Below are 26082 nucleotides of genomic sequence, written 5' to 3'. Positions count from 1 at the left end.
AAAAAAAATATTAAAAAAAAAAAAAAAAAAAAAAATAAAAAAAAAAAAAAAAGACACCAAAACACGACTCGACTCGGGCCAAAAAAAGCCCGTATTGAAAAGGCTCGAGCCGAGCACGAGCCGTGAGTTTCGGCTCGCGAGCTGGCTCGACTTGGCTCGTTTACACCCCTATATCCACGTGCTCTTAAATTTTGCCCCAATAATCACCAAGAAAAAGAATAAGGAAGAAAAAATGAAAAGGAAAGTGGAAAAGAAAAAGAAAAAAGGAGATAAAAACAAATTTATGTTAAAAAAAAAAAAAAAAAAAAAAAAGAAAAGGGAAAAAAAAAAAAAAAAAAAAAAAAACGTTTTTTTTTTTTTTTTTTTTTTTTTTTTTTGGGGTGTGTGTGGCAAGATGAGAATGAGGAGAAAGTAGTTAAATTTGCCTTTTAAAAGGCCCAAAAATCATGTCATATAATTGCAAGATGGTCCAAAATTGATACAAACACAGGCAAACAAGCCCTTCTCTCGTAGCCATGGCACTGGAAAGGGGAGCTTTGGCGCCCTGGTTCTGTAACAAAACATACAGTGTGGCGGCGCGATGCCACTGCACGGCACCACATCCCCATTTGCAGCTTAGTTCCTCAAATAATTACATGTCAGGTCCCTCAACTTTGAATTTGTAAAATTTGATCCCAGATTTTGACTTATCTTTCAATTACATCCTCCAAAATTGCATCACGAGTCCTCTACTTTCTGCCTTTGTTTGGGTCCCCAACTTCACAAATTTTGGACACTTTTAGTCCATTTTCCCTAATTTTGCCTTGTCTCATCCCTTGGATGATTTTTGACCCCCAAAAGCAAATATTACCTTATCATGAGAGTACAATTTCGTTCATTTAATCAATTATAAACATATTTAGGCGTTAAATTAGTGTGAAAAACACACTTACCATATAACATTATTTTTTCTACGTGCTTTGGATTTCGCTCCATCTGTTTGAGATAACTGGTTAATCAGTATTTGAATTTTATTTTTCCCGGTTGTGTATTCTTGGTTTGCCAAACTGTAGTATTACAATTTGTATTTGGAATTAACTTTACCTTTTGATTTCCAGATTTTACTCTAAAATCAACATTATATTTTTGCATTTTTATTGAAGTCTGAATGTTTTATTAGGGTTCCCAACTGTTCTAGATATATTTATGCTGTAATACATGTAGGAGATGTATATGTGTTACTTGATAGGTATTTTGCTCTTTTTTCTGTTCAATGAGTGCTGAAGCTGATTTTCAGCGTTTCGAATTCTTGGTCGCTATATTGAGCAGGTTTGATGGAGCTTAAAATGTTTACATTTTTAATGTTCTCATTGATTTAAAGAGAAAATAAGAAAGTTGCTTACTTTCATATCAGGACAAGAGTTACTTTCAAAATTTTCTGCTTTAGTAAGAAAAAGTAACTTTAATCTGTTTGAACTCAAGAAGTCTTAAAAGTGAATTTTACTTAGTTTTAAGCATAGCCAAGCTACTCAAATTCTCATTGAGAAAGAAAATTCGATGCTGCAATTATTGGTATTATACGTTTCTCGTATAAGCAGTACGTTTAGAACTTTTGATGTTTCTGGATCTTCATATTTTTCTCCGAGTGATGCTTCAGCTCCTGCCACCTCGACCCTGGATCTTCACACATGCGGGGCCCGCCCCTTTTACATCGCACCTCGGCCCCCTGGACTGAATCCCGAGATTTTATCCCGGGATCTCCAACTTTTTTCTTTATCTCCCGTTGGTTTGGGATGAATGGAAATTTCTATGTTTCGTAATGCTAAAATCACTCGTTTAGGTGAACATCAATTTGGAGGTGAGAGAGGACACTAGCTGATTAGTGAAAATGGATAGTCAGGTAAATTGCATAATCTAAAATGCCTTTATCTGATATTAACTTGTTTTTAGTTTTTCTCCTTTTTCTTTTCCAAATTTTATGTTATTACCTACATCTGCTTTGAAGCCGAGGAGTAAAGAGAAAGAAGACTTCTCTAAATCGACGGAGATACTAGATATAGCAGAAACATCCTCTAACTTTAAGAAGAAGCCTATTTTATCTTCGAACTGGGGTATTCAAGGGGCTGAGGTACTCTAGTTTCCTTAGAACCTGGCTTGCAAAGTCCTTGGTCTGGACTCTTCATTTGAATGAACAAGATTCCTTCAGTTTTGAAAAAATTTTGGGGTTTCTTCTTAGGCATCTTGTAATAGCAAAGGTTGGCTTTTATTTTTAATCTCTCTTATAATGACACCAACCATTGTTTAACGTGATAGGGATCTTCATATTTCACAAAAAGTTGTAGCTTGTGTAAATTTCCTACATTATCATTTGAATTTTATTTTAACCGCCAAGAACGATAAATATGTCTTATACATTCCCTTTGGAGTACGATTTGTCTGATCATAACATGACATCATATCTTCTTAGATCAAGATCTATGTAGCGCGGAAACTTCAATTTGGGTAGTTTGTTCGTTCATATCCGACATTTATCTGATACGTGTTGAATAATGACAATCCTCGAACATTCTACCATGATCATTTTCTTTTCTTATTTGAAATATTATATATTTTTAACTAAAATTTATTAGTAAATAACAAATATATGCTCATAGTTAAAATATTTCAATTAGAAAAATTAATAATAAGTATAAAACTAAATTTATACTTTATAAATGAAGAATTTTAAAGAATTCAATCAACGTGTCGATGATGTGTCTGTCAGTACATTTTTATTGACACGTGTCCGTATTGGTGCATCATAGATCAAGATTGATTTTGTAATCATCCCATTAAATTTTATCTTAGTTTCTTGAGTAAGACTAGCTCAACAATCCGCTCTCACATGCTGCTACTAATGGGGTCCAAAGAAGTTGGTTAGTGAAGAAGTTAAAAAAAAAAAAAAAAAAAAAAAAAAAAGAATTGCAAATGCGAAAAGGTCAAGCCTAATTGGAATCCTCATGTTCTAAGAAAGCTCGAGCATGGTCTGCCTCTGGTCATTGTTATGCTAATGGTTCATTTTCCACCATGTACATAAATTTTAATCCGTGAAGTTTTTTCATCCTTGAGAGTGCCTTCTCAGTTCTTTCTTAAAATAATTTTGAATAGCGTTAGTATGCAGGTCATATCTGTAATAAAAAAGAGTGCAGACCAGCTCGATCATGTTCTAGTTGACACCCCTAGCCAAATTGAGATTTTTACTTGGTCTGCTTTTGGAGCAATTATAACGTGTTAAGACTTGGGGTTCATCTTAATAAGGTCAACATTGTTAAGTGGAGTGGCTCAAGATCTATTTAAGTTAGTCAATATTTCGATATTTAACCGATGTGAAATTTATTCCCTTAATATGTCCCCGCAAAATGGTGACTCTTTTTTAGTAGATCAATCTTGAAATCAGTGTGCTCATTTTTGATATTTAATCGGATCGAATAGCTCGTTGGAGTTTTCTGGGCTCTGATACCATATTAAGACTTGGGGTCCATCTTAATAAGGTCAACCTTGTTAAGAGGAGTGTCCAAGATCTATTTAAATTGGTCAATATTTCGGTATTTAATCGATATGATATTTATTCCCTTAACATAACGGAATCTTTTGCATCAACATTTCCTACTGTCATTGCTTATGTTGTTGACACGCCACGATCAGCAAGTCCTACCTTTATGAGTAATATGCTATATGCTTGTAGTATCCTTTACAAGACAATGTTGCCAGTTGTTTTGGCATTCAACAAGACAGATGTAGCACAACATCAATTTGTTTTGGGGGTACAATGATCATCACGGTTACCTAGCATGTTTGGCTAAGCCTAGAAATAAGTAAAATTTTTATTCCCAAACACATTTGAATAAGTTACATTTTTCTTATTTTTGTGTAAAAAAAGTCATTTTACTTATTTAAAACTTCCTTAAAAATAAACTAAGCTTAGCCAGATAGGCTCTATACTGTTCTGCTGCTCTAATAAATTCTAGCATGGATTCTTTAGCATCATCAGTGCATTTCTCTATTTTCCCTATTCTCTGTGGAATCTTGAGTGGAGAACATCAACTTGTGAGTCGAAACTTCGCAGTTCACACAAACTCCAAATTCATTAGCCTATATCCGTTTTCATTGTTTTTAAGATGCTAGCTTCATATAATCAGATGATATACTTTATATAGAAGTGAATGTTTATTTATTTATCTTATCCAATGTTGGAGACAAGACAATGTGGGTCATAAGTATAATATGTTCAGAAGGTTCTCTTCATTTTAAGGCAAAACTACTAAAAGGATGAAGTTTGGAAGTTGACAGTTCTATTGTGAGAATTCACAGATATTAACATGGAATCTTTGCATTCTATTTGTATCTTATCGGGATGAATGTGTTCGTTTTCCAAATCTGAACAAAATGTAGCGTGGCAAGTCTATGCCATGATTATGTTTTTAGATTTGAAATTTGAAGTCACATTAGTTTCTGCTGGTTCTTTTCTCAGTTTCTTCAGTGATTGATGTTTAATCCAATACACTTCTACATTCCTAACACCCATGCTTTCATGAATTCATCATTCATTATACGTTTTCTTGGCCAGCCTATTTTCTCCCCTTTTCTGATAACTGTGGTTCTTTTAATTCTATGAGTGCAGTGGATGGAAGATTTTGAGGTATTTCATACAGCACTAGATTTTGATCACTCTATGTTGGAATATAGTGGTGTTAATGAAATCAGATTATCACAGATCGTATATGTAGTTTAGATACCGATTTTGAGCATACCGTATATGCAATATACCAATTTTGCAGGAAGCTTACCATATTTGTAACTTATCGTATTTGCATGCAACTTACCGTATATGCTTTTAACCATATTTGAACATATTGTTTTACCCATTTCATACATACCGTATTTTCATACATCGATTCTGCACTTATACATACCGAAATTACAGTAATTTTTTTCAGATTTTTATTTTTAACATAAACAGAAATTAACGCAGATTAATTTTAATAAATATAAATAGAACGATAACATAATAAAACTGCAAATTATATGAATCACACAAATAAGCGCTAAATAAATAAATTTGCAAGAATAAATTGCGAAGTGTAATCACAAAATAAATAAATAGCAGATGAATTTTCGACCCGAGGCATGTGCGAACACAGTTTTCTTAAAAACAGATTCGCCCCCTCATCGTAAGTGCTTGAGGTCTAATTCAAGTGTCTGTTTTTCAGGATACAATGGTAAAACCCGTATAATCTGAGCACCATAGATACTAGTCCGATGAACTGAGTTTGTATTCGAACAATATCACTACCAAGACGATGCTGAAAATGCAACAGATTATGTATGCAGACAACCCTAATTTGCAGAATATTTTCGTGTGTATGCAGACAATAATTTCCTGGTGTGTATTCTCGTGGTTAGAATTGTTGGAAATGAGACTTAATATAAGATTAAATTAGTCTGTTAACTCCATGATAATAAATACTGGAGTTGCTTAAATTTATGGCAGTTTTTGGAAACTCAAAGGTTAGTTGGAGAAAGCAAAAAATTACAAAATGTGGACACTTCAAACGGGCTAATTTTGCTCAATTCGGTTCAACATTCGTTTACGTAGGTTGCCCCACACACAAGTTCAAGGTTTGAAGGCAATTTTGGTCTGTGATTTGCACCCCCTACGCGCACACGTGGAGAGAGCCTCTATGCTACACATGATTACACCCTTTCAATGTGCAACCATATTTAAAGTGGTTATTGCTTTCATATGTTTCCCATGTGGGACAAACTCAATTTTTTTTCCACATAAATCATCTTCCAATGGTAACTTTGAGTTCTAATTTCTCATTCATCCATTCATCAATTTTGGCAAGTAAATATATGATTTTGATGCTCTCACGGAAGAGAATACAAATCAACTTTGAACTTCCAAATTGGATCAACGGGTCCCATCTAAAATTTTGCCAAAAATGAGCCATTTACTCATTTTTTCCAACAATCCCCATATAAATGAAAATTGGGAGAGACACGAGACCGTGAGATATAAGACTTCGTGATAAAGTTCAACGGTTGAAGCCTGCATAGGATAGGTAAGTATTATCCTTTGAACCTTCTCTTATAAAAGAATATTTACTTTACTAGCTGACCAGTAGACGTGTTGTCCTTGAACTGTTCTGCCGTTTACGTAAACGATGATATACTCCACACATGATTCTTCCTAACATAATTTAGCTTTCATTATTATGTTCGTTTTGGTCATGAATATATGCTTGGTTATATGAGAGTTCTTAAGAATTGAGCCCCACACGATTCTCTTAGAAGCTGCCCTATTTCTCTTTCACATAGGTGATTTCTTATTACAAGTAACCCACATTATTTGGCTCGAATTTCGATGCATAAAAATCATTAAAAGCCAATTGCTTATCTTTCATTCTTATGAGCATCACTGTTACATAATAGGAATGGATAGGAGGTAACATCCCATAGTAATTTTATTAAATCTTTACAATTAAGTTGTTCCTTTGAAAATCTAGATATTGGGATCTCCAGTCAACTAGGTTGAGTTTTCTTTGTAATGACTTAGGCATCCAAGGGCTTAAGTCCCATTTATTTCGATGATATTCCACTTAACTCTCTATTCAACTATTTAGTTAGCGGATCTGCAATGTTACCTTTTGACCTTACATAGCCAATAGTGATAACTCCGGTTGAGAGTAGTTTTCTTATGTTACTAAGTCTATGACGTATATGTCTACACTTACAATTGTACATGTTACAGTGTGCCCTTCCTATTGCTGATTGACTATCACAATATATGCAAATCACTGGCAAAAGTTTTGACCATCTTGGAATATTCTCTAAGAAGTTGCGCAACCATTTGACCTCTTCACCACATTTATCTAGAATTATAAACTCAGAGTCCATCGTAGATCTGGCTATAACTGTTTGCTTAGAGGATTTCCACGATATGACAACACCTCCTAATGTGAACACATATTCATTGGTGGACTTTGAGTCTTTTATATCAAATATCCAATATGCATCACTCTATCTTTCAATGACCGCTAGATATCTGGTATAATGTAGTCTATAATCAGAAGTATATCTTAAGTACCTTAGTACTCTTACCATTCATTTTCAATGATCAGCTCCTTGATTGCTCGTGTATCTACTCAGTTTATTGACTGTGTAGGCTATGTCTGGTCTTATACAACTCATTAAGTACATTAGACTTCCAATAACCCTCGAATATTCTACTTGAGAGACACTTTCACTTTTGTTTTTAGACAGATGTTCACTTGTATCAATCGATATTCTAGCCAAGCTAGTATCATCCTTATTGAACTTTTCTAAAATTTTGTCCACATAATGTGACTGACTTAGAACAAGCCCATCTGATGTTCTTGAGATTTTGAGTCCAAGTATAACATCAGCTAATCTCATATCTTTAATGTCAAATCTCGAATTTAACATGTTTTTAGTGGATTCAATCATCTTATTATCACTACCAACAATAAGCATGTCGTCAATGTAAAGGCACAAAATGATGTAACCATGTTTAGTGTTCTTGACGTAAACACATTTGTCACATTCATTGATTTTAAATCCATTCTCTATCATGACGTTATCAAACTTTTCATGCCATTGTTTGGGTGCTTGTTTCAAGCCATATAGTGATTTCACAAATTTACAAACTTTCTTTTCCTACCCTGATGAAGAAAACCCTTGTTTTATATACATTTTTCTTCTAAATCTCCATGTGAAAATGCAGTTTTAACATTCATTTGATGTACTTCAAAATTTCACAAAACGGCAATCACAAGTATCAAACTAATAGATGTTATTCTCATCACTAGAGAATATGTATCAAAGTAATCAAGGCATTCATTTTGTTTGTAACATTTTATTACTAATCTGACCTTGTACTTTTCGATAGTTCCATCTGCTCTCATTTTCTTTTTGAAAATTCATTTGTAGTCTAATAGTTTGCTTCCTAGAGGAAGATCCATAGCTCCCATGTATGATTTTGTAGTATGAAATTTATTTCGCTTTTAATGGCATCCTTCTGAGGGATTCACAGCTTCTTAATAACTTTGATGTTTACTTTCTAGCATGCAGGTTAGAAAATCAAGACCATACGATTTTTCTGTCCTTTCCCGTCTGCTACATCTAACTTCAGTCTCCTCTTTTAGTTCTCGTCATGACTATTTTCAGTTATAGTCTTATATGTTCGTTTGGAGGAATTTACGTCTTCTTTGGACTTGTACGAAAATACATGTTTAAAGAATGAAGTATTTCTTGATTCTAATATCGTGTTTTTGTGTATGTTTAAGATTTTAAAATCATACACAAGAAACCGATAAGCACGACTGCTGTGTGCATAGCCAATGGAGATGCAATTTACTGTTTTTGGCCATATCCTCACCTTTTTTGGTATTGGAACGACCACTTTAGCAAGACACCCCACACTCGTAAGTATTTATAGGAAGACTTTCTTCATTTTCATAACTCGTAAGGGGTCTTTTTTATTTTTTTTAGGTCACCTTATTTAAAAGGTAATTTACTGACAGCACAACTTTTCCCTACATGTTCTGAGATAATCCAAAACTTATTAGTATTGTATTTATCATTTCCTTTAAATTATGATTTTTTTCGTTCAGTAAAACCATTTTGTCGCGGTGAATAAGGTGCAGTGGTTTCATATATGATTCCTTGATGTGCACAAAATTCAGCAAATGGTGCTTCATATTCACCACATCGATCGCTTCTTAACACCTTAATTTTTTTATTAAGTTGAGTTTCAACTTCATTCTTATAGAGAACAAATTTATTTATAACTTCATCTTTACTTTTTAGCAAATACACATAACAGTATTTGGTGCTATTATCGACAAAAGTAATGATATACTTGTTGTCACCTCTTGTTTGTACAAGTTTTAAGTCACATGCGTCACTTTGAATTAAATCAAGTGATTTTGTGTTCCGTTCAATTGATTTAAACGATAACCTTGCCAATTTTGTCTCAACACAAGTTTCACACTTATGTTTGGAATTAATATGAAACTCGGGTATGCAATTCATGTTAACTAGTATTCGCAAAGTATCATAGATAACATGTCATGGTTTATTATACTACAAATTGGAAGATTCAAGCAAGTAAGTAGAAGAGTTTACTTTATTCATTTTTTGTTTAACAATCATTACATTGAGCTTAAACATACCATCGGAAACATAATCTTTTCCGACAAATATTCCACTTTTCGACATAATAACTTTGTCCGACTCAAATACAATGCGAAAATCATGCTTATTCAAAAGCGACATGGACACTAGGTTTTTGAGAATTTTCGGCACATACAACATATTGTTGAGAGTCAGCTCCTTTTCCGAGGTTGTCATCAGAACCACCTTTCCTTGACCTTTGATTTCAGAAGTTGCTGAATTTCTTATAAACAACTTTTCCCAATTCTCAATTACTTCGAACGCTGTAAATAACTCTTTATCAGAGCACACATGTCTTTTAGCATCGGTGTCAATCCACCACTCTTTAGGGTTCGAACCGACCATGTTCGCTTTAAAAATGACGGCTGAGAGATTCAGCTTTGACACATTTTGTGCCATGTAATCAACCACATTTGCTTTTTTCTTCTTCTTTGACAATCTGTACTCTGAAAACTTGTAGCCTACTTCGTTACAATTGAAACATTTTTCTTGAAATTTCTTCTTATAAATTCTACCTTTCAGTCCTTGCTTGGTTTTTTTGCCACCGGATGGCCCAGACTTGTTTTTGTAGGTTTTACTATTTTGACCATGCTCCACAATATTGGCATTAGCCATACCAGGATTGAACCACTTCTTTTCAGAACTCTTGTTGTCTTCTTCAATTCGAAATCTAACAATTAGTTTTTTAACGTTCATTTCCTTTCGTTTATACTTCAAATAATTCTTGAAATCTTTCCATGCGGGGGGGAAAACTTTTTAATAATTGCAGCCACTTGAAAAGTTTCAATCAACATCTTCCATTCGGTATGAATTTCGTGAAGAATCACTTGGAGTTCTTGCATTTGACTGATAACTATTTTGGAGTCCACCATTTTATAATCTTAGAATCTGTCGACAATAAACTTTTTAGCTCCGACATCCTCAGTTTTATATTTTCGATCCAACGACTCCCACAATTCCTTAGCAGTTTTCATAGTACTATACACATTGTATACCGTGTCTGCTAAGCTGTTCATAATATAGTTTCGACAAAGAAAATTCGAATGGTTCCAAGCATCAAGTGCATTGATTGCTTGAACATCTCCCTCACCCTCATTGAGTTTTGGAGTAGTCTCAGTCAAAAATCTCACAAGATTTAAAGTGGTCACGTAAAATAGCATTTTCTGCTGTTACTTTTTGAAATTCAAGCAATTGAATTTCTCCGATTTTTCTTCATGATTAACCGGAACATTAGCGGTATGACCAGTTGTTGGAGCCACAGTTTGACTCACAATATGACTTGGCAATTTAGCCACAGTTTGAGCTACAACAGAGCTTGGCCCTTAAGCCACAGCAGAGCCCATAGCCTGATTTTTAGTAGGCACAGTCTGGGTCACATCCATGTTGGTCGATTCGTTTGCCATTTCTGAAAGTCAAACAAAAAAAATTAGTTTCTAAAAATTAACAGTATAAGAAACCAATTTTTTCTTAGAAATCAGTTTTAAATTTGTCGGAATATAGTGGTATTAATGAAATCGGATTATTACATACCATATATGTAGTTTAGATACTGATTTTGAGCATACCGTATTTGCATGCAGCTTACCGTATATGCAGCTTACCATATATGCTGCCTACCGTATTTGCAGCTTACCGTATATGCTGCCTACTGTATATACTTTTAATTGTATTTGCACATATTATTTTACCCATTTCATATATACCGTATTTTCACACACCGATTTTGCACTTGCACATACCGAAATTACAATAATTTTTTCTAGATTTTTATTTTTAACGTAAATAGAAATTAACGTAGATTATTTTTAATAAACATAAATAAAACGATAACATAATAAAACTGCAAATTATATGAATCACACGAATAAATGCTAAATAAATAAATCTGTAAGAATAAATTGCGAAGTGTAATAGCAAAATAAATAAATAGCAGATGAATTTTCAACCCGAGGCCCGTGTAAACACAGTTTCTTTAAAACAGATTCGCCCCCTCATCATAAGTGCTTGAGGTCTAATCCGAACATCTATTTTTCAGGATACAATGGTAAAATCCATAGAATCTGAGCATCACAGATAATACTTCGGTGAATTGAGTTTGTATTCGATCAATATCACCGAAAAGACAAAATTGAAAATGCAACAGATTATGTATGTAGACAACACTAATTTACAGAATATTTTTGTGTGTATGCAGAAAGTAATTTCCTGGTGTGTATTCTCGTGGTTAGAATTGCTGGAAATGAGACTTAATATAAGATTAAATCTGCCTATTAACTCCAGAGCAATAAACACTGGAGTTGCTTCAATTTATGCGAGTTTTGACAGTTTTCAAAAACTCAAAGGCCAGTTGGAGAAAGTAAAAAATTGCAAAACTTGGACACTCCAAACGAGCCAATTTTTGCTCCGTTCGGTCTGACATTCATGTACGCAAGTCGTGCTCGCATACAAGATCAAAGTCCAAAGGCAATTTCTGTCCGTGATTTGCACCCCCTGCCTGCGCACGTGGGGAGAGCCTCTATACTATACATGAATACACGCTTTCAATGTGCAACCATATTTAAAAGTGGTTATTGCTTTCATATATATTTTTTTACGTGGGATAAACTCAATTTTTTCCCACATAAACCATCTTTTAAAGGTCAATTTTGAGCTCCAATTTCTCATTCATCCATTCATCAATTTTGGCAAATAAATATATGATTTTAATGCTCTCACGGAGGAGAACATGGATCAACTTTGAGCTTTCAAATTGGACCAACGGGTCCCAACGAAAATTTTGCCAAAAGTGAGCCACTTACTCATTTTTCCAACACTCTATACGCCTACTCTAACCCAAAGCCTCTCCCTGGTACTGGAGGAGTTCTATAAGAATCTTTAGATCTATTGGGGCATCTGTAATTTCTGGTGCTAGGATGGATGTATTCTTTAATGCCATTGAAGCAAGCATAGAGGAGTACATGGAACTTATAAGTAGATTTTTACAAGAATGAGCCTGTCCAATCATTAAATTCTTTTTGGCAATGTTGTATAGTTAAATAGCCAAGCTTTTGCCGCATATTTCTTCTTCTATATTCCCAGATATAATTCGAGCATGTTTGGTTAAGCTTAAAAATTTTCTTTTAAGTAAATAAGCTTGTTTTAAATTTTTTTTTATTGATTGAAATTGGAAATAAGCTATCTATTTTGACAGGAACGTAAAATGCACGATTTTTCTTGAAGAAAGTAACTCCAAACATGCTAGGAAACATAAGTTAACTTTAATCTTGCCAATCTTGCACTCTCTCTTTACAGGACTGATCTTGATAAGAGACGATTAAAGAAGCTACAGTCGGAGGAAGAATGTAGGAAGAACACATTTGATAATCTAAGAAAGGAGATGGAGAAGACCACGGAGAATCGGTGGTATTGAACACTGGTTTGAAGGATCAAGGTGCAAGCTTGATGCACGATGAAGATGAATACGAAGATGTTGAGAGGTCTAGTGAGGATGATGGAGATGCCGTGGAGGAGGATGAAGGCAAAGAGGTGGCCAGTTTTTCATTTTGAGAAATTATAGAATGATTAAGGTAACAAAAATCTCCGATTCTCTTGGTGAAGATATAGCCCCCATTTGGTAGCAATTTTTCACCTAAAAAAATCAATTTTTTGATCATTATTTAATTATTTCAACTATCATTTTTTTACTTTTTCACTCATAGGTAAGACCTATTTTTCTCTTTAATGGTCAAAAATTTAATTCTCATAATCACTACCGAACAGGCTCATGTAGAAATGCACTGTGCATATGTAGGCAATATTTGGATGCTCTTTTAGCCCTCGCTTGATGGACATTATTTGAAAATTCTTTTTTCTATATTCATTTTTAATCACACATTGACACAATAAGATATTTTGTATATAAATCCAATTCATTTCCCTACCTTTTAAATAAACATTTGCCTAAAATACTTTTCAAAAAATTATTTTTTTCAAATAATAACCATCAAATGGTAGTTTCGTGACTTGTGGTCTCATAATTGTTGCCATTCACGAAGTATTCATCTGCAGTAGCTTCTTTTCGACATGCCTGGTTATTTGGGCCTAGTATGGATCGAGTTGGGTTTGGCCTATGGACTTTTTGAGAGATAGATTTTTTGTTGTGTAAAAAGTTTGATGTGCGGGTAAAATTATTTTATTTGAAAGATTATATGATTGATAATGAATTTAGGGAAAAAAATATATTTTAAAGAATGAAATAAACAAATGTAGTGTCCAAATCAAATAGATGCCAAGTAACTTTCATTGTTATGATAGGGGTTGCCCAATGATCCCTCTGAATCAGAGGCACTTGACTTCCGCTTGAGACGTCAGTAGCACTCAAACCCAATGAACCATCCAGTTGTCAATATTAATGAAAAATTTTAATTATTTTTTTCTTGTTATTATTTTAATCTTTTAATTCAATTATGCCCTTATTTGATATAGATTAGAATTCAGATTTAATTTAGATAAAAATCAACAATTATCAAACAAGGGTCGATTGTACTACTCTTAAATTGTTAGTAATGCTATTAATTATTTTATTTAAAATAATTCTTTACTTTTCTTACCGTTTAAATATTGTCTATTTAATTTAAAAAGTTATATGACATAAAACAAAATCAATATACTAAAAATGATATTAAGGGTCTGTTTGGTAGTGATTATGTAAATTGATTTTTTCATCGTTAGAGAAAAAAGTGGATCCCACATGTGAGTGAAGAAATAAAAAATGACGATTAGAATAATGAAATAACGGTTAAAAAATTAACTTTTTTAGGGTGAAAAATTACTATCAAATAGAGTCTAAAAGTTGAAATAGCAATTCAATTGAAAACAGAAGTTCAAAAGCTAATTTTTAGCTCATATTCGGTGGTATTAAAATTAGATTTTTAATGAATTTTGATAAAAAAAAAAGAATGAAATATGTGGTTGAAAAATTGTGTGTTTTATAAAATATATGGTTAAATTTAATGGTTGACGTTGAATTAGGTTAAAATTAAAATTTTAATTTCTATTAAATAAGGGCTTAATAATACTTCAATTAATTAACCGATCAAATTATGAAGAAATGAAAAAATTAATTTTTTAAAGAACCAGTAACTTAAAATGAGTGGAGGAAAAAAAAAAAAAAGATAAAAAAAAAAAAATCAATTTCAAACAAATTCTATTTACGTGGAGAAGCCGTGGGAGAAACACGGGTCACTCCAAGTCTCCTGCCTGGCTCTCCATTTTGTCTCTCTCTCTCTCCGACGCCTCGTTTCACTTCGCTCCGCCTCCTCTGCCCGTTTTCTCCGCCTACTCCTCCCACACCCACACCCACACCCACACCCACAAACTCTAATATCTGAGTATCATCTTCATCTTATAACAGAAGTCCCCAAAAAAGAAGAAATCTCATAAATTTTGAAATTAAGGTTTTTTTTTTTTTTTTTTCCATGGATTTAGATTCCTACCAAAATGCATCAAATACAGAAATTCTTAATTCATAGCTCAGGGAGAAACAGAACGAGCATGGATTCCAGCTCCAGTTCCGGCGGAAGCCGCCGAAAAGCTGCCACCAAGCAGAAGCTGCTGCCTAGACTCCAGCGCCGGAACGCCAATAATAACATCAATTACGACTTATGTCCCTCTACGCCCTCATCATCGTCTTCGTCGTACTGCTCATCGGAGGACTCTTCGCTGCGTACTCGGTCGCTTGAATTGTACAGTGACAAGAAGAGCTTTCGCATTAACGGGATTGATGGTGAAATTAAAATTATCTGCAATGCGTTGGGGGTTTCTGGAATAGATGATTTTGGGATATCTCAGGCGGAATATGAGAGCATGAAGGTCCGATCCTCTTCTGCTCCTCATATGGTTAATCGGAAAATAGAAGCTGATACAAGTAATATTGATGATGGAGTTATTGATGATGTTGGTTGTAGGATAAATGATGCAATTATTAGTGTGAAAAATGAGGGTTTTAGTGGTAAACGCAGAGTCAGTGATGGTGTTGACGAATTAGCAGCGAGGTTACGAGATAGAGCAAGGGTAAGTGATGAAATTTTGAGCGAAAATAGAAGCAGTGCATTGAATGAATTTTGTGGAAATGTTATTAAGGGTGTGCGGCCACCCTTTCTGGCGCCAGTGCCTGCGCTGTCATTGCCGGTGATAGAAAACACATGCTTAATTCGGAGGAGTGAGGGGCAAGAGGAAGATAGAGAGGAGGATAATATGAGAAGGATAGTTATGAGAAGTGAGAATGTAATGCTCTCAGAGTCGCCATCGTTTACAATTTCAAACGATGATGATTCTTCAAGTACTACGACGGAGCCCACATCTAATATTTCACCCAATGGGAGATTTAGACGCATTATTAAGAATTGGCAGAAGGGTGAGCTCTTGGGTCGTGGATCATTCGGATCTGTGTACGAAGGAATTGCTGAGTAAGTGCTGTTAATGATTAGTGTGTATGCATGCTATTAGAACTGACTGGCTTTTGGTTTATAAACTATTTGAAAACTTTAAGTGAAAATGAAATAAAAGGAGGGAGAACGACTTAGTTGAGAGTGGAGGTATCACTTGTATTTTTGTGAGGAGCTATGAATATAAGTTTCCATGAAAAACCTGTTTCTACTCTTGTAGGGATAAATTGCAATACAAATCCAGTTGCATTACTGATGCTCTGGCTTTACAATCGACTTGTCACGCAAGTAGCCATGGTTTCTTCTTATTAAATTTTTTCCAAATATATATATTCCTGAGTGTTCCATAGATCATTCAAGGTGTGGTTAGCTGTATGTTATTTTGTTTGGGATGAGCTGGACTAAGAATTTCCTTCCCTTTCTAGAATCTTTGATGTAATAGGAGCACCTTTTAAATCCTATATGCTGAATGGGTTTTGCTAAATGAGACATAGAGGTTTACAGGGCCTCAAAGCTTTTCCTAGCTGTCTGGAAATTTCTATTATTCTTTGTTCACCCAATAAATTAAAAATTTGAAATTCTCTCTATCCCTACTTATCTTTGATCCATATCATCTGTTTTCTTGCCAAAACCTAAAATTAGTCCAGGAGTTCCTGTATGGAAAAAATAATTTATGTATGTCAATGAGCTGCTACAAAGTTGCTTAATGTTCTGCTATAGGAAAATTCAGGTTTAAGGCAGTGAGCTTCTGCAAAGTGGCTTAACATGATACTAAACACGCGTAATTCCTAGTGAAATGTTTTTATGATTACATATACTCGGCTCCATGCTACTGGTATCCTCAGCACTGTTATTAATAGTTGAAAGAATGAAATCATGGAATGTTTGATATCATAGCTAGGACCAGGAGAATGTATTAAATGCATTCTGCATAAGAAGACAGTTAGAGTGTAGAGCCACTTATAGCTATGGGGTTAATTTTAAATGATCTCACTGATAGTTTGGAAATATAAAGTTCTTCCCATAAAAATTAAGAAATTCCATTGCTTTTAGTTGAACCCATCTTGGCCATGGACTCCGAGGTCAAATCTAAAAAATGTTTTTTTATTTAATAATTTAGTTTGAACTTCTAACTTCTTAACGTCTGGATGACTTCAGTAATATTTTCTGCTAATTCGAGAGGTGTATAACTTCATATCATGTGTTGCTGGACTTCATGAATACTTAGTTTAGATGATCTACAGTAATAACTTTCTTTTTTCGTTAATTTACTACATTCTATTAAGAACTTTCTGGTGAAAATAGAATTATACCTTCGAATGCATTCTTTTCGTTTTATAAAATTCTGTTTTCTTTTTATGAAACTCGATTTTGAACCTTTCTGGATCATCATTTGTTTCATCCCTTACAACCAAGGAGTTTGTAGTACATGGGGTTATAGCCGTGTCACTTGGTCTAGCTAAATATTACAATAATGTTTGCTGTTGTTATTTACAGCTCTAAGAAAACTTTTGTCTATATCACTGAGCAAAGAGGCATAGTAATGTTGGCATTCAGGATGTGGAGTGTAGAGATTTTTCTATATAGTTCTCTATGTATGTGTGACCCTGTAAGTGAGGGAAGGAAGTATGAGGTGAATGTGATCTCATCTAGGAGTAGTGGTCTTAAATCTTGCTAAAGTTTTCTTTGCCAAATCTTTCATATGTAAAGAATTCTATTCTAGTCTCTCTCTGAGATTTTTCTGTACTTGTTCTATCTAACTGCCTGTTATTTTGTTTCCCTTCGCCACTTCATTTTTATCAAATATTGCCAGACCATCAACATGTATGTACGTAAGAATTCAAATATAGAAAAGGAAATATTATTTTATCATAATTTATAAGTGTAGCACAATATTGTGAAGTGTGGATGCCATTTTTAGTTTAGATGATATGGAGGATCTGAAACACTTATGTGTGTGAGTGATGATATGCTAACTCTCCCATATATTTGCTATGTTTCAGCGGTGGATTCTTTTTTGCTATCAAGGAAGTTTCTTTGCTTGATCAAGGGGAGGAGGGAAAGCAAAGTATCATCCAACTAGAGCAGGTTAAGCAGCCTCAAGTTTTTTGTTCATTGCTACGTTGCTATTAAGTACTAGTTTTCTGCCTCCAAGGCTCTGTAACTGACTCGAATCAATATTCTTGACCTTATTTTTAACTCTTTTGCTGTTTCTTTATTAATTTCTTTTGATTTACTCGTTTATATTCATAAATTTCTTTTGATTTGTTTAGGAAATTGATCTTCTCAGTCAGTTTGAACATGAAAATATAGTCAGATATTATGGTGCTACAAAGGTATTTGTACTTGGCTGTTTTTTGTTTTGTTTTTTCTCTCTTGCTTTCTTTGATGTTGACTGGTGCTCTTGCGTTTGCTGAAAATTTTGCCTGATTTTACATTTTTCCAATAGCAAATGCTATGTTGAGATTCTTTCCTTTCTGACTCTTGCAACTGGCATATCTATATTGCACTATATTTGATTGATCATAGAATACTAAATACAATGAACTTTGTGGCATTTTTTTGCTATATTTTTGCCGTGAAATATTTTACGCTAATATTAAATCTCTCTTAGTCTGGTCTTCAATTTCTTGTTTACGTGTTAGGTTCCAAGTAAAGACAGGCTGAGAGAAAAATAGTGATTCTATATTCCTCGATAGATTTCTTACAAGTAATGATTCAATATATAATACAAGGAAAAAGGAATGTAAATTCCTCACTAAAGAGAGAAAAATATTTCCTAACTAATCAACAATTATACCATAATACAAACTTTCCATAATAATGCTATGATATTTTCGGCCTATGATAATTTTGGGATTTCTATACTCGCACTTAAGTTGGATTGTAAATATTGATCATATCCAACTTATGAAATCATCGAAATTAGATTTGTGTAGCCTTTTGGTGAATTCATCCGCTGTTTGTTCCTTGGTAGGGACATAGATCACGCAAATAGTTCCATTTTCAACTTTCTCGTTGATGAAATGTCTATTCACTTCTACGTGTTTGTTTCGATTATGTTGGATTGGACTCACTGAGATGATAGTTGCCTTGTTATTGCAATAGAGCTTAATCGGGAATTCCATTGAGCTTTTCCACTGTGAGTTGAAAGGATGAGTTATCAATTCCAATTGAACTCATGGTTGGAGTAGTTTCAGGCTCGCTGGTTGCATATTCAGAGGTGATTGAGTCTTTGCTATTGACGGTGTTTTCCGCCATTGATGGCTGGGTTTAGATTACCCAAACTCTGATACCATAAAGATAGGCTAAAGAAAAATAGTGATTCTATATTCCTTGATAGATTTCTTACAAGTAATGGTTCAATATATAATACAAGGGAATAGATGAAAAAGGAATGTGATTTCCTAACTAAAGAAAGAAAAATATTTCCTAACTAATCAACAATTATACCATACAAGTAAATACAAACATTCCATAATAATGCTATGATAATTTCGGCCTATGATCATTTCGAGATTTCTACACTGAGCATCTTCCCTTGCAAACTCTTTTATATTTTGTATCTTGCAGAAATTACATTGACATGCAAGCAATTTTTTTGCCTTCTTTTGCAGGATGAATCAAACCTCTATATCTTTCTTGAGCTGGTTACTAAAGGCTCCCTCTTGAGACTTTACCAGAAGTATAACCTTCAAGATTCCCAGGTCTCTTTTTATACCAGACAGATTTTACATGGTTTGAAATATCTACACGACAGAGATGTGGTCCACAGGTGATTAATCGAAACAACCCTGTATAATCTTTTTTTGGCTTTTTATGATCTATACTAACTCCCAGTAAATGATTTATGGCGTTTCAAAACTTACATTCCTGTATGTTGAATTAGTTGATATGGAAAGGTATTAGCCATTTTTAAGTTTAGAAAACTTAGCCCCTGTTTGAGCCCCAATAACTAAAAACTCCTTTTTTCTCAAATTTATTTTCAACCACACATTATCCCAATAAATAATTTGCACGTAAACCCAAAACTTTTTCCTGCGTTTTAAGCGCACATTTTCCAAAAAAATAACTATTACAAAATCCATTTTTGTGAAAAATGGGTTCAAACAAGGGCTTAATAATGCTAAAGTCTTGTAATTTTTCCTCACCTCTCACAGAGATATCAAGTGTGCAAATATATTGGTGGATGCAAATGGATCGGTCAAACTTGCAGATTTTGGCCTTGCAAAGGTCCAATCTGCTTATCTCCCTCTCTTGTTTTATGATTACAATCCCTTTTTGTCTTCTATAGTTTTGGAGATAGTTGAGCACAATTGCTACTGTTTTTATTTATAATCACTGTGGATAATGTGTTTGGCAGGCTACCAAATTAAATGATGTGAAATCTTGCAAGGGAACTGCATTCTGGATGGCTCCTGAGGTTTGCTTTCACTCTCTTTCTCCAGATTTAAGCTGCACAGCAAGTTAATACAAGTTTCTGATTTGTATGTATAAGGCTTTCACGTGTACCCTCCTTGTGATCCTTGATGGTCCAGACCATAAATTGATTTTATGGACATAAATATTTGCTACCATATCTGTGATGGAGCTGTTCATGATTACCTATTATTGATTATCAATTATACTGCAGGTTGTTAGGAGCCAGGGATATGGGCATGCAGCTGATATATGGAGCCTTGGGTGCACTGTCCTAGAGATGCTAACACGACGTTTTCCTTACTTCAATTTGGAATGTGTAAGTGAAAGCAATTTGCTTTTCTACTTTTAGAGTTTAAGGAAAATTTACAAAATATACCCGCTATATAGGGGATATTATACTTACGTACTGGATTTCTAAATTTATGCTTTACATGACGCATTTTACGTTATGGTAACAAAAACCAACTTGTACTAAAAAAAATTACGAATTTGCCAAAAATTATTTAAATAGACCTAGATACCTATAATTTAAAATAACAAATCACACACCCTTTGTATTACATTACATAACAGTTTATATATCAATTTTAACTGTGTTTTATTCTCCAAAAGTTCATTTGCTATAAACATTATTTTTTCCCTCATTCATCCGACGTACAAAAATTTACATCCACTTGAATCTCCTCATTGCATCACTTACATAATACTTTTTCTAGTTTAATTTTTACCCAAAATTATATATTTTTATTAATTACTCCCTCCATCCTATTTATATAGGTTGGTTTTGTTTTTCAAACGGATTAAGAAACTTTATTAATGTTATTGAAAATCAATTTTTTCCAAAAAAATTCCTAGTTTACCTTTATTTAAATTTGTACAATTTCAAGATTAAGTGGGAAAAATTGATGATAACTAGGCAAATTAAATGAGGGTATATTAGTAAACAAACAAAACAAAACATTCTCAATAAAAAAAACTGGACTATATAATTGGGACAAGAAAATAAGGGAAGTCAGTTTATATAAATGGGACGGATGGAGTATATTTAATATTTTTCTATTCTACGAAGCTTTTTTATAGAAAAGAAAAAAAAAATCACTTGCAATAAATTACCCCAGCTTTAAATAAATTAGAAATTAGTTTTTTAGCTACAAAATAACAAGTAATATAAAAATTACTTTAATAGATAACATTTATTCATTGAACAAAAATTATTAATTAGAAGATAGAAAATAAGGTTTTTTTATTTGTTTTAACAATATTGGAAGAGTTAAATGAATTATTTTCAATAATCTTCTATATTTTTATTAACTTACTAAAATTATTTTTTATTCATTTGATGTTGGAGTTTGGAAAAGAAGATGATAAACTTTATAAATCTCATACACAAAAAATCGTCCTTCAAAGAAAAAAGTTTAATGAAAAATCAATAACTAGAAAGTAGTATGCAAAACCTTAAGCTCTTGTTTGGTTCAGCTTAAAATTTGGATCGAAATCTAAATCAAAGTCTATGGGACCCACGATTTTTCAACAACACATTCCATCTACTTTTATTAAAATCTACTAGAAATCTTATTTTTATCTAAACCAAACAGCGGCTAAATAGGGTGTGGTACATAAGGTGTGGTGTGATGTGTTATTTAGATTAGAGGTGTTTTTGTCTGTTCAACAATTTATAATATACAGAATACCCAAGACATTTCATTTCTGTGACCACTCATTCTGATTTGATGAGTGTCGTGTTATGATCTATTTTGCATTGGTTCACGTTCATAGTATGAGAAATAAATTCCATAGATATTTTATATGAATTGATATAATAAATTACAGCTAACAGAGATGGGAAAGAAGGGTGAAGGATAATCTCCTCATGAATGTTAATTTCCACTTCTATCAACCCTAAAGTTGCCATTTTTTAGGAATTTGGTCAACTTCAGATTGTATCTTGTCAAGATGTTCCCCCCTGGAAGTTGACAAAGAATATCGTGAATTGCTTAGAGCATGTATATCCAAGTTTAAAATTTTACTTACAAATTATAATTTAATAAATTTAAAAAAATATTCTTTTATTGATCAAAATTATTAATAAGTTCCTTATTTTGATGGTAAGGTAAGCATTACTCTCAAAGTGATTTGTGTTTTATTAGAAGTAAGAAAAAAATAACTTTTTCAAATATGTTTGTAAACCAAAAATTACTTTTAGGTAACTTTGACCTGCTTTTAGGTTAGCCGAACATGCTTTGAAGTGCTGAAAATGGGAACTAAATCAGGTCTCTTCTTCTAGGGCAGAAGACAGACATCCTATTAGTACAGAGATGGCTTATTGAACACGTATTGTTGGATAAGGAATTTCGTGCATATGTTGAGCTTTAGTTTTCCGGAAATTGCTCATAAATGATTATCACTGTTTATGTCCGTAAGATATCATGCAATTCTTCCTTATTGATCTTGATGGAATGTTCTTTCTGTACAACAGTTGCCCGCATTATTTAGGATAGGAAGGGGTGAACGGCCGCCCATTCCCCAATCTCTTTCCAGCTGTGCACGGGATTTTATCTTCCTATGTCTACAAGTTGACCCAAATGCACGGCCTACTGCTGCCCAGCTTTTGGACCATCCTTTTGTGAAGCGAACACTTCCATCATCTTGATGCTCGACATCTCCCACAATATTGGGCGGTGGATTCAAGAAGCAAGTTTTTAAGGTAACCAAAATTAAGTAAATTTTATAGGTCTAAATTTAACCATGATATGGGATGGCTCTGTTTCTGCTTTCTAAGAGCTTGTTTACCTGAGAAAGCTTTATAGTTCACATATAAGTCAATTTAGCCTCCATTTGGGGAGAATTTATAAACGGTTAAGACATGATAAAGTGAATAATACTTGTGAGTCCATTGAAATTTGTGGTTAAAAATGAAGTTTGACCATTTATAAATGATTTGTATATTTTGTCAAATGAGGCTGAGATACAAGAATTTAGATATAAGTAAATAAATATATTTTGAAATATATCATTCTTTTTTACGTGCCAAAGTTAAAAATAGTCTAGTTATTTACTGTAAGTTGAGATTTACTTTCAAAAAATTGAACTTTTGTTTTTTCTTTAAAGTAAGAAAAGTTGGACATTCAAACACGTTAGGTACAAAAACTGCTCTACTTCTTAACCTTTGCTAAGTGAGCTCTTGGTAGAAAGCCATGCAAGCTTCAAATACCCCTATATATCTAGCTCCTGAAACGTTTGTGCTTCCTTTCTGTAAATTAATGAAGACATCCATGAATAATCCCCTGTTAGTGTCTTTCGGTGATACGACAGTTTGAAACCTGCATCTTCGCCATACATCTTCAGGCATACAGAAATAATAAAGTAAAAAAAATTAAATCCCCAGAAACTGTTAAATGTTCGATATTTTGAATGTGAGCGTGTTTTTTTTGTCTAATGTTCACTTATGAATATGAGTAATTTACTTACAAGTATTCTAGCGTGTTCTAAAATACTCAACTTTTTTTTAATTTTTGAAGTGTGAGAAAAGTAACAATATATTCAAAGTAATTATTTTGTTTACTTAAAAATAAAGAAACAGTAACTAAACAAATTATTCAAAGTAAATTTACCTTTTTTTAAGCTCTGGCAAACGTGCTTTTAGTCAGGGATGCTCATACTTTTCCTCATTTGACAGTACTCTTTCCTTCTCACTGCAGCTCTGGTCTTAAATTTTCAATTTTGTGGGACTTTATTCTCAAGATTGCAGTTTGTTGGTGAACCAGATCTCGGTTTCCACTCAACATTTGGAAACTTTTTGGATTATTTCACTGCACAAGGAATTGCTTTAAAGATTTGTCTTCATGTTCTTATCGAAGAAAAAGTATTACTTTTACCACATGATTCTTGTATTATTATTAGTGTGTAGTTTTTCCGCCGTATGGTATGTAGTCTAATTTATTTGCAGCAGGAGTGGTAGTATAGGATGAAATATTTGTACACTGTACATATTTTTATTTGTTCCTGCAAGAACAGCATTCGATTGGGAAAAAAATTAATGGTTGCTCTTTGGTGAATATTACTGTATTTGATTTTTTTTTTTGCAGCTCTGAAATTGCATTAGTATAATTCATGCATACTGGTTCGGGTTGCGTTGCTTGTGCTTTTTATTTTTTTCCCTTGTATGGAAGCTCTGTTTGAGATGTTACTGTTTTCCTTTACATTTAGGGTGCGTTTGATTGCAAGTAGGAAAATTGCATGGAAAGAAAATATTTTCCAGGTAATTCAATTGCTTGGAAATTATTTACATGGAAAATGTTAATTACACGTGTTTGATTAACTTAAATTTCAACCTAGAAAATGTTGCAATTTTTCAACTTTTGGTGTTTGATAGCCATTATTTTTCATGGAAATAATACTTTTTTCCAACTTTATCTGTTTGACAACCACTATTTTCCATGAAAATTGACACTTTTTCCATGGAAAATAGTGGTTTTTTCCATGAAAATTTGTCCATCAATTTTTAGAAATATTAAACAATAGTGTCTTCATAAATAAATTAATATTGTATGCGCACTATGATTATGATTTTTTTGGAAAAGTCATATTTCGACAATAATATGATAGAAAATAATTTGATTATATCAAATTTAAAGAGCAAGCAAATCTTATCAAAGTTCAATCAGCCATGATTTCGAATTGGATTATTGTTCACGGCCAACTACATGAATATTCCATAGCCGCAACTTAATTTAATAAATTAATTAACAAACCTTAAACACCTAATTAAGCATCTATACTATTTTTTTAATCACGTAAATAAATTATATTGATCAAAATTGTGAGTACAACTACTTCGGGTATACTCGCGCATTCAAAGTAAAACGCCACAATGATCCAAAACAAGTATCGAAACATGAATCAATTTAAATAACATATAAATTTTGAAGTTGGTGAATCTTGAAATTTTTGTTCCAAATATAAAAAACACAACCTAAATTATTTAATATGAATAAGATTGATGCAGCTCAAAACCTTGAACACAAATCTAGAATCCACAAGAAAATGAAAAATAACTTTCTAACGATGTCAAGCCTTCAAGTGAGACGAAGGCAACTTGAAAAAGCAAACTGGCTGAAATTGAGGCTCCAAGCACGACAGCACCAATTTCAGAAGTTTACTACCATTTGGGCAATAAAAAACTGCACAAAAACAGTCAACAATGCTGCAATACACAGCTTCCACGAGCATTAAAACAAGCAGGCTTCTGGTGAGGTGCCTTCCTGGAGTTTAAAAAGACAGGCAGCTGGCCAAAAGGAAGCTTGAATCTGCTTCAGGTTATGAAGGGACTGCACCATAGTCTTCCAAGAAAAAAGGATTCCTTTACATCTAACACTTGAATCTGGACAGATTTTAACAAAATTTGCAATACAATATTTGAAATTACCTAGGAAAGGTGAAATCAAACAAGAGTCTATCAGCTCACAAATGCAAAAGGCAAACAAGAATTAATGCCAACATCAATTACTTGAAATAAGTTAACAACAGAAACAGACACCAAGTTTTGATTATTGTATGCTTGTAAGTTGTATGTACCTGGTCCTAATGGGAAGACCGATTAGTGAACTCACCCGTTCGCATCTCTCCCATTTCGCTGATCAAAAAACATTAATTATGACTACCTTAACTAGTACTTCTTAACCATATGCAGTAATGTGCTTCACATCATTGCTTTTTGATTATCAGACAAAGTAAAATAAAACGGAAATAGAAGGAAAGAAATGTAAGCCAAAAACCATTCCTGTGGAAACATCAAAATTTAGGGCCATATTCAAGAAATGGTTGAGACTTTAATTATGCATGAGGTCCCATACAAATCATGCACAATTAATAATAATAGATATGTTCCTATGATAGTAAAGACCAACAGGAAAAAGAACAAAAAGAAGGAACACATTCCAGTATAGAAATCCAATTACCAGAAACACATACAAATATATTGAAGGGAAGACGAACAGCCCTCTTGTTGGTTATTGGGGAT

At 33.4% G+C, this 26082-nt stretch overlaps 1 protein-coding gene and 1 pseudogene across 1 annotated transcript; both read left to right on the top strand.

The window, feature by feature from the left end:
* Positions 1–1867: 1867 nt before the first annotated feature.
* LOC111389120 lies at positions 1868–12762 on the top strand (annotated as a pseudogene).
* A 1662-nt stretch (positions 12763–14424) lies between these two features.
* On the top strand, positions 14425–24125 carry LOC111389107 (mitogen-activated protein kinase kinase kinase 1-like). The gene is made up of 9 exons (XM_023013961.1): positions 14425–15662; positions 17645–17729; positions 17915–17977; positions 19259–19416; positions 19802–19874; positions 20005–20064; positions 20275–20379; positions 22540–22767; positions 23762–24125. The coding sequence occupies exons 1-8, from the start codon at positions 14695–14697 to the stop codon at positions 22711–22713; spliced, it is 1686 nt and encodes a 561-aa protein (XP_022869729.1). The 5' UTR covers positions 14425–14694; the 3' UTR covers positions 22714–22767; positions 23762–24125.
* The last annotated feature ends 1957 nt before the right edge of the window (positions 24126–26082 follow it).

This window comes from Olea europaea, unplaced genomic scaffold (assembly GCF_002742605.1).
Source record: "Olea europaea var. sylvestris unplaced genomic scaffold, O_europaea_v1 scaffold563, whole genome shotgun sequence".
NCBI lineage: Eukaryota > Viridiplantae > Streptophyta > Magnoliopsida > Lamiales > Oleaceae > Olea > Olea europaea.
Note: the sequence above shows the minus strand (reverse complement) of the source record. Positions and strands in the feature narration are given on the sequence as shown.

Bases quoted from the DNA above. Each gene is read 5' to 3' on its own strand.
- LOC111389107 (XM_023013961.1), top strand. From the start codon at position 14,695: ATGCATCAAATACAGAAATTCTTAATTCATAGCTCAGGGAGAAACAGA. The intron at 19,875-20,004 runs GTCCAATCTGCT...TGTGTTTGGCAG, and splicing joins CAGATTTTGGCCTTGCAAAG to GCTACCAAATTAAATGATGT. The intron at 20,380-22,539 runs GTAAGTGAAAGC...TCTGTACAACAG, and splicing joins CTTACTTCAATTTGGAATGT to TTGCCCGCATTATTTAGGAT.